This window comes from Lepus europaeus, chromosome 4 (genome assembly GCF_033115175.1).
Source record: "Lepus europaeus isolate LE1 chromosome 4, mLepTim1.pri, whole genome shotgun sequence".
Classification (NCBI taxonomy): Eukaryota; Metazoa; Chordata; class Mammalia; order Lagomorpha; family Leporidae; genus Lepus; species Lepus europaeus.
In genome coordinates, this window is record NC_084830.1 from 23,157,226 (window position 1) to 23,167,324 (window position 10,099).

General features: G+C 40.2%; 1 protein-coding gene across 9 annotated transcripts in view; it reads left to right on the forward strand.

The window, feature by feature from the left end:
* The window catches only part of ENPP2 (ectonucleotide pyrophosphatase/phosphodiesterase 2), a 116,579-nt gene extending 107,523 nt beyond the window's left edge, over positions 1-9,056 (forward strand). For all 9 annotated transcript variants that reach the window (XM_062188062.1, XM_062188061.1, XM_062188065.1 and 6 more), the window contains 2 exons: positions 2,332-2,488; positions 8,472-9,056. In XM_062188062.1, the coding sequence (XP_062044046.1) occupies positions 2,332-2,488; positions 8,472-8,642 (328 nt within the window). In that variant the 3' untranslated portion in view covers positions 8,643-9,056. The remainder of the gene's footprint in view (positions 1-2,331; positions 2,489-8,471) is intronic.
* The last annotated feature ends 1,043 nt before the right edge of the window (positions 9,057-10,099 follow it).

Sequence of the window (10,099 nt, forward strand, 5' to 3'; positions counted from 1 at the left end):
CACTCAGTAAGATTCTTAAATTCCAAGATCTCACTCGGGCTATTTTTCAAATATTCACATGCTAGAGAGCAGACAATTATCTTTTAAGTCTTTTTTTTCTTTGAATCTCCTTCTGAATTTTGTAGGTCTCTTGAACCTTTAATTAACTGTGGTGTTGGTGTTTGGAACATATATTTGGGTTTTGTGGTAAATACACTTTTCCATTATGTGAAAGAAAATATGTCGAAGATTTTTAACGTTTATTTATTTGAAAGGTAGAATGACATAGAGAGAGGGAGAGAGGGGAGAGACGGAGAAGGGGAGGGAGAGAGACAGAGAGGAACACCATCTAGGTCTCCCACAGGGTGGTAGGATCTGAAGTATTTGGACTTCCATTTGCTGCCTTCTTACCACATTAGCATTAAGTTGGGTGGGAAGCAGAGGCAGAACCCCATCCCAAGCCCTCCAACATGGCATCTCAAGTGGTGGCTTAATCCATTGTGCCATGACACCCACCCCTCAAAAATTAAAAAAAAAATTTGGTCATTTATTCTTCAGCATCTCTTTAGTGAGAAGATGATAATTTACATTTATATCCATTATTTGGGAAGACTTATAGAATCACTTAGATTTTTGCAGTCAGTGCATTTCATTAGGAAACTATATTTAGGCTTTGGTTGAGTCTGGTTGCCTCTGTCTCCTTAGTGCTTTTGGGGATATAGAAGGAGAAGGCATACAGGACACTTATAAGGAATTCATAGTCTAGCTAAGAAATAAGAAGATAACATACACAAAAAATTCAGAATAAGTTTTCCGTTAAATTTATTTCTTTATCTTAATTGGCACATAAAATTATACATATTTATGGCATACCACATGAAGTTTTGATGTATGTATATATTATGTAAAGATCAAATCAAGCTAACCATATCTACCTCCTCAGATACTAATTATTTCTTTGTGGTGAAAACTTTCAAAATCTTTAATTCTGTGTTTTTTGACATATACAGTACATTATCATTATCTCTAGTTACTCAACTGTGCAATAGAATGCCAGAACTAGGGGTGGACATCTGGTGCAGCAGTTGATATTGCTTGGGATGCCTGCATACTACCTGGGAGTGCCTGGGTTTGAATTCTGGCTCCATTCCCAATTCCAGTTTCCTGCTAGTGCATATTCTTGGAGGCAACAGCTGATGGCTCGAGTGCTTGGGTCCCTGCAAACCACATAGGAGACCTGGATTGAGTTCCTGGCCCTTGGCTTTGGCCTGGCCCAGTAGTGAGTATTGCAGATATTTATAGAGTGAGCTAGAGGATGGACAAGCTCTCTGTATCTTTCTCTCTTCCTCTCCCTCTCTCTGCCTTTCAAATAAAATAAATACAAATGTAAAAGAAAACCCCCTCAGAACTCATTTGCTCTATTAACTATAATTTAATACTGATTGATCAAACTTTTCTAATCTCCCACTGAATTTTTTACTTGTATGAAGCAACCAGTGCAGCACAGAATATAAATAGGATATAATTGTAATATACAATTAGAAAATAAAATACTATTTAAAAAATACAGAAAACTATAACATAGAAAATGTCTTAATCCTTTTCCAGTCATCCATATGAGAAATCTCATCTTAATTATACAGTTTCCTTTTTGTTGATCATTGTTATAGTTTTTAGCCAAAATTATTAATTCAGTAATAATTTTAGTACTTAGAAAAATGATTAAAATTAAGATAACAGAAACCCTGTCAAGGAATCACAAATTTCTGTACTCCACTCTTCTGGAAAAGTTTGTTTATGCCTGTAGGCTGATGTCTAATACTCAGTCCGTAGTACTTCCTCTGGCAAGTGAGTTCTTTGTGTCAAGCTCAGGACCTCACTGTGGCTTGAGAGAGATGTTGTTCCCCTCACTCCAACGTCTCTTGCCTCTGGTCCAGATCTAATAATAATACTCTCTAGTATAAAAAAACCTTTGTCAGAACATTACTGCCTAAATAGCAAACCCAAACTTCCCACCTCGGTATGCAGAACCCACTGCAATTTGTCTTTTATCGGCTCTTCTGGGCTTTCAATTCTGTTGCATTGATGTATTCCCCATTTCCTGCCTCCTAGTCTTAGATCAAGTTGTTTTCTTGGTCTAGCATCTCTTACTCTGTGAGACTGAGGGAGAGAGGTTTCCAGGCAAAGAAAATGTTATGTTCAGTAATATAGAAGTGGGCTAGTGCTTTGAAGTGAAAAAATGACTCAACCCAGTGTGAATTATTTTTAGTGACTTGGGCAATACTCACTGACCACTATTTAAAAAAGGAAGTGTTGCCAATTATAATTTTTTATTGTCCCTCCCTGTTTCAGGTATGTGGAAGGCAGTTCCATTCCCGTTCCAACTCACTACTACAGTATCGTCACCAGCTGCTTGGATTTCACGCAGCCCGCTGACAAGTGTGATGGCCCCCTGTCTGTATCGTCCTTCATCCTTCCTCACCGAGCTGACAACGACGAGAGCTGCAATGTGAGTCCAAAGACGATTTGCTTTCACAATTTATTTTTTTTTTTAAAAAAAAAAGTTTATATATTTGAGAGGTAGAGTAACAGAGGGGAAGGGAGAGAGAGAAAGTGAGGGGGAGGAAGAGAGAGAGAAAAAGAGAGAGATAGAATCTTCCATCTACAGATTTGCTTTCCAAATGACCACAAAGTCAGGGCTGGGCCTGACTGAAGCCAGCAGCCTGGCCCTCTCTCCGGGTGCCCCACGTGAGTGGCAGGGGTCCAAGTATGTAGACAGTGTCCCACTGCCTTCCCAGGCTCGTTAGCAGAGAGCTGGATCAGAAGTGGAGGAGCCAGGACTCAAACCAGCCTCCAATATGGGATGCTGGCATCATAAGCGGCTGCTTGACCTGTGGAACCACACACGAACCCCAGTCTTTGTTTCTTTATTTATATTCACATTATTCAATGAGAACACAGTTATTACAAAGCATTTGGATTATATAACAATGTAAGAAGAAGAACGAACTCAACCAGAGCTTTGGGTAACAATTAGGTACTTTGAATTGTATTTTATTTTTCAATGTGTGTATGTGTGTGTGTTGGGGAGGTTTGTGCATTTAGCATAGTACTATTTATGTGTTCAATTTTGATAAATGATACATGTCCAGATGTGTCCAGTTTTATAAAAGATAGTAACTGTATTTTACTATCTTTACTATATTTTATGAAAAGAAAGTGAGACGTAGCAAAATACGTAGCAAAGTGAGACGTAGCAAAATAGTTGTTGAAACTAGGTAAAAGTTCAAGGAGGTTCATTATATTATTATCTACTTTTGTGGATGTTTAAAGATTCCCATAGTGAAAGTTTTTAAACACACACACAGGGACAGAAAGAGAGAGAGGGAATATACAAGGGTATTTCAAAAAGATCATGGAAATATAATGAAAACATGTATTTTGGTGCAAAAATATTGGAATGCAGACATAATTTTTCATAATACTCATTGTCCATGAACTTTTTGGAGACTCCTCATGCATCTTTCAAGTAAATGATCTCTTTTGCTATTTATTATGAGAGATGTAATAGTCACCTTGTCCTCGAAGAGCACAGAAGAATTATGAGTCACTTATTCTTTTCTTTTTTAAGATTTACTTATTTATTTGAAAGTCAGAGTTACACAGAGAGAGAGAAGGAAAGGCAGAGAGAGAGAGGTCTTCCATCTCCTGGTTTACTCTCCAATTGGCCGAAACAGGCGGCGCTCCACCGATCCAAAACCAGGAGCAAGGAGCTTCTTCTAGGTCTCCCACGTGGGTGCAGGGCCCAAGGACTTGGGCCATCTTCTACTGCTTTCCCAGGCCATAGCAGAGAGCTGGATCGGAAGTGGAGCAGCCGGGACTTGAACCGGTGCCCATATAGGATGCCAGTACTTCAGGCAGCGGCTTTACCTGTTATACCACAGCACCGGCCCCCAGTCACTTATTCTTGGAGACAACTGGGGACAGAATGGCCTGATGAAAAACTCCTAGGAGCTACGCAGTTTGCTGTACTCACCTAGCACTCTGGGACAAATCATACAGCTTCTTCAGACCTCTTTAGTGTGACAGAAAGTCCTTATTCTAAGATCGATTTTAGAAGTAATAGTTTTCGGGGCTGGCGCTGTGGCGCAGTAGGTTAATCCTCTGACTGCGGCGCTGGCATCCCATCCTGTTTTAGTCCAGGCTGCTCCTCTTCTGATCTAGCTCTCTGCTATGATCTGGGAGAGCAGTAGAAGATGGCCCAAGTCCTTGGGCCCCTATACCATGTGGGAGACTGGAGGAAGCTCCTGACTCCTAGCTCCTGGCTTCGGATTGGCACAGCTCCAGCTGTTGTGGAGTGAACCAGCGGGTGGAAGACCTTTCTCCCTGTCTCTTCTTCTCACTGTCTGTAGCTCTACCTCTCAAATAAATAAATAAAATCTTTTAAAAAATAAAAAAAGAAGTAATAGTTTTCATGATTTTGTTTCACTTTATAGAAGGAGCATGCATATAATCTACAGAAGGGCTTCAGTCAACAGTGTGTACTCAAATTCCTAAATTATAAAATGAATTTTGGCAGCCTGCTTCACAGGGCACAGAAGGTGCCACACCACACTGAGAGGCAGAGAGCCAGAGGAATAGTTTCAGCAGAGATTGTTAGCTTCATGGGCAAGGTAGCATTTGGTCTATGGCTTCAGTTATGAGTAAAGGTTGGTACTATGAATATTCAAAGCAAAATTAAAGGTGCAGGAAAAATAGAAATTTGAAGGATGGTCTAAAAAGCTGGTGGAGTTTGTCTAAAATATTGGAAATGAAGCAGAAGTGGTGACAGAATTTTAAAGGTTGCTTAGACACAGATTTTTTAGAAGTAGTAGTAATATACAGTAGTAATAATAGTTATCATTATGATTGTACCAGCAGCAGTAGTGGTTGTCACCATTTATCAAGTGCATGTTATGACCTATAAGTCCTGGACAGGGCCTATACATACATTCTTACCAATAATCTAAACATCAGTGAGGCAGGGATAGAGATCTGGTGTCTTCCCTGCCCCTTTATTAACTACTGAGAAACCCATACCCAGTAAAGGGAACATGTGCTCCCGGATTTCTTGTTTGGTTAGTAGTACAGCAAAGCTGTAAGTTCAAGATCTTTGACTCCAAAAGCCCATATTCTTTCCATTTTACCTAATTTCCATCTGGTAAACTTTGGGACATTAGGGATTCTTCTTCTTGCCCAGGCACTTGACAGCCATGGAAAATGATCATAAGAACAACATTCCAGAGGTATTCAACATCATATACTTTCTCTAAGCTTCAGTTTTAGTAAAAGCATGTAGAGATGAACAATTCTTGCCAAAAATCAAATGGGTATTATGGTATGAAATTCAAAATTACCATGCATTTTTAAAGATAAAGCCAAGACTACAGAGAGATTTCCTATGGATAGTAGACTATTTAAGGTACTCCTAGGACCCTGGAGAAACATGTTCAGGTTCACCTTTCATTAGGGGAATTTGGTGATGGGAAAGTTTGAAACTTACTATTTCAAACAATACAAAATGAAATCCATTGATGTCTTCACAGGTCTTCCTGTCCTCTCTAGTAATTCTTAATTCTAGTAATGCTTAATTGTTTCTTATCAAAGAACCCACTGTCCATATGGAAAAATTCCCTTGGCTTGAAGTTTACTTTTAAACTGCTGGGGCTTAGGCTGGCGCCGCAGCTCGATAGGCGAATCCTCCGCCTGTGGCGCCGGCACACTGGGTTCTAGTCCCGGTTGGGGCACCAAATTCTATCCCGGTTGCCCCTCTTCCAGGCCAGCTCTCTGCTGTGGCCTGGGAGTGCAGTGGAGGATGGCCCAAGTGCATGGGAGACCAGGAGAAGCACCTGGCTCCTGGCTTCGGATCAGCGCGGTGCGCCGGCCGCGGCGGCCATTGGAGGGTGAACCAACGGCAAAAGGAAGACCTTTCTCTCTGTCTCTCTCTCTCACTGTCCACTCTGCCTGTCAAAAAACAAAACAAAACAACAACAAATAACTGCTGGGGTTTGAATTCACAAACCCGCTTGGGAAAAAGCCAGGGGAAGAAGGCACATGAAGAATATGTCTCCACAGCTAAAAGAACAGTAGGTGAGTTCCTGGATTGTACTTTGGTTTGCATTAATATTCCAAGTTACCTTAAAAATTTTTTCCTAGCTTGGTGCACATGATTTTTTTTTTAATTATTTTTATCAGTTTTGTATCTTGCACCACTGTCTCTATCAGCAAAGGCTTCTGTGAATCACCAGCTAGTATCAAGGCAGAAGTTATTTTCCTCCTGTGAATCCCAGCCAGCATTTCCTAAAGATGAACTGGAGACCAAATTGCAGTGTGCAAGAACCAGAAGAGAATGCCCCTTTGGTGAAACTGGCAAATCACTCTCAAAGAAAGAAACAGCAAGGCCGGTGCCGGGGCTCACTAGGCTAATCCTCCGCCTGCGGCACTGACACTCTGGGTTCGAGTCCCGGTTGGGGTGCTGGATTCTGTCCCAGTTGCTCCTCTTCCAGTCCAGCTCTCTGCTGTGGCATGGGAAGGCAGTGGAGGTTGGCCCAAGTTTTTGGGCCCTGCATCCGCATGGGAGACCAGAGGGAAGCACCTGGCTCCCGGCTTCGGATCAGCACAGCACGCTGGCTGTAGCAGCCAATGAGGGGTGAATCAACGGAAGGAAGACCTTTCTCTCTGTCTCTCTCTCTCACTGTCTAACTCTGCCTGTAAAAAAAAAAAAAAAAAAAAAAAAGAAAGAAAGAAAGAAAGAAAAGAAAAGAGAAACAGCAAAAGACAGATTTGGTTTCTGAAGTCTTAAAATCCCAGCTTTCTATTATTTAAGTTGGGAAAAACCTTTTCACCTCTGTGCACATGCTCAAATGACTACATTTACAAAGGAAAAACTGGACTATTGAAAAAATCAAATAATGAGCTGAATATGAAAATTCTCCCAAAATACATTCTCATGCATTCTCTACTTGCTCTGAGGGGGTCTTGACCCATCTGGAGACCTCCTACTTTGTTAATTATATGGTCACACTGAGGACTGGTCAGCATCCTTGTGGATAATGTTATATTTAGGTATTTCCCTTCCTGTGAATTGCAGAGACCTTGGTTAGGTTGGGTAGGAGGAGGGTAGGGCATGGAAGGTTAAAATCCTTACTTCCTCAGCCTGCAAAGCTTTTTCTTCCCATTCCTTCATTTTGTCTGGGATGGCCAGTCATCAAGTTCCTGAGCCAACACCCTCATGGTACATATTTAGCTCTGGCACAAGCGCTGTAGCTCTCTGTCCAGGTCTGTGTGGGCTGGAGCTTCCGAGAAAACCTCTGCAGGTCCTTGGGCTTTGATGGGTAGCTCCTTGAGACCATTAGTGTCAAGAGTTGGGTGAGGGCGTGTCTGATCATTCCTAGCCCTGGGCCTTGCAGTGAGCCTTCCACCTGTAGAAAGACTCTTGGAGACCATTGCACTGGCAGGGACATTTGGGAAGGCAATTACTCACAAAGGCCCACCTGCCCCATGTCTGCTAATGAAGGCAGGCATTTTTCCATTATTCACGAGGCTCTTGGATCTTACTCTTTCACTCAGAAATGAAAGAATATACTTTGTTTAATGTGATTCATTTGAATGTCTTTCACCTATTATGGTGAGAGGTGGTTGTTTTGGCAAGCAGTTCAAATGAAAGGTGATTTTCTCTATTCCATGATGTTTCCTAACTTTACCTCCACCCCCCTCTCCTTTTAGTTCCTCTCTCTTCTACCTCCAAGGGAGCTGCAGAAGTAAGCAAAACTAGCCTTGTGAATGGATGAAGAAGCTAAGGACTTGAAAGGTCAAATAGTTTGACCAAGGACTCCTAGACAGGAAGTGGTAGACCCACATTTCCAGCTCAGGCATTTCCGACCCCAAAGTCCCAGGTGCCTAAACTCAGACGCTTCACCTTGAATTCCTATGTGAGTGTCAGTTCGTGCAACCTAACATAGTTGATGTAGTGGGCTTTAAATAAGAAACTAGAAATGCACACACACACACACACACTTTTGTCCATCAGGCACAGCTCTTTACTTTTCTTAGGAGGTAGAAGAACATTCCAAATTACTTGTGCTCTCTGTTCAATATTGCAGTTTGACAGCTCGGAAAAGAAACACATTATTGAATTCTCCAGGGTCTTTGGTTTTCCTAATTTTGATTTATGTTGTGAGAGCCTATTGAGCAAAATGACCTCTCGTACCGCATGTCTTATTTATTTGGTCCAGCTAATTGCTGTTGAAAATGTTTACAGCCAAGGGCAGGTATTTGTGGCACATTCCGGACAGGACTGCAATAGAGGGGCAGGGAGGTCAGGAAGGAACAACATGCATTGGCTCTGTGTGCAGGAGTGTGTAGAGGTCATTTGTGGACTTGGAGGAAACTGACCATTTGGAGAATCTCCTCTGGAAAATTCTGACTCTGATTGTATTTTATTTCCATTGCAGAGCTCAGAGGATGAGTCGAAATGGGTAGAAGACCTCATAAAGATGCACACAGCTCGGGTACGGGACATTGAACATCTCACCAGTTTGGATTTCTTCCGAAAGACCAGCCGCAGCTATCCAGAAATTCTGACACTCAAGACATACCTGCATACGTATGAGAGCGAGATTTAACTTTCTAATCATCTGCAGAGCAGCCTTATCAACTGGTGTATATTTTTATATTGTGTTTGTATTTATTAATTTGAAACCAGGACATTAAAAAAAAGTTAGTATTTTAATCCTGTACCAAATCTGACATATTATTCCTGAATGACTCCACTGTTTTTCTCTAATGCTTGATTTAGGTAGTCTTGTGTTCAGAGTAGAGCTTGTAATAAATACTGCAGCTTGAGTTTTTAGTGGAAGCTTCTTAACGGTGCTGCAGATTTGATATTTGCATTGAGGAAATATTACTTTTCCAATGCACAGTTGCCACATTTAGTCCTGTACTATATCAAAATACTGATTTTGTAAAGTTGCATTCATTTGCTGTTAACTATGACAGACATATTTAAGCCTGATAGACCAATTCTTAAATATAATAAATCACACATTCAGTTTTTTCTGGTTTTCTGTGACCTTTATTTCATTTGGAAATTAGAAGCTTTGCTTCAGGTCTACTCATGCACGTGAAGAACACTTTACTTCTTTTGGGCTCTCTTCCTGGTTGTTTCTGTGATATTTAAGTTAGAATGGCATAAATAGTTGACTTGGAAAGGTTTAGGTACATATTGCTGGGAAGTCAGAGCAATAGAGGGAAAGAAGGACCAGAAGAACTCCTGAATATCTCACGCAACCCATCTCTGAAAAGTACTTTGAAGTTTGGAAGAACAGCTTCTTTTTAAACTATAATAAGCTCATATTCTGTACCAGGTATTAACCTAAGAATCATGAAGGATATGAGGAGAAAAAAAGACAGTGGAATGAGACATTGACATAAACATGTAATTAACCAATCAAGGTAGAGAACAAAAAATGCCAAGTACAACTCTTAGTAAAAATCCACTAAGACAAAAGGGTCTGAATGGAATGCAGGCTGGTTTTAGAGGGACACAGCTATGCTTTAATTTATATTGATGCGTGGAGTGAGGAAGTCATTGCAATGTTTCAGTCTTTCTGATTGTATTATGGAAAAAGACTCATATTAGGGTTGTCATATTTTTAAGTTACTAATTTCCCCTCTTAGAAAAAGAAAACAGAAGAGAACAGCAAGTTGCTTTATTTTCATTATGTTAATGTTTTAGTTGCTCCTTTTTATAATCAATGACAAATTTTTTCTTTTCTAAATGATATTTTATTTATTTTTATCTCATAACACTTTTTATATTAAGAAAACAGGTTTCATGTATTTCATATTTACAATTTTAAGCACTTCTTTATTTCTTTATTTTTCTTTTAATTTTTGAAGCAACACGTTTTCAATTGACTTTACATAACAGGCTTAAGAAAAAAATTTAATTTCTATACATTTATTTTTAAAATGCATTTTTTTATAAAAGGAAGACATTGTGTCAAATAAAAATGTATTACATGAAAAGTCAGAAAAAGGTACTGGGATGTGTGAAAAATTGTGAAGGTGGTAAGAGAAT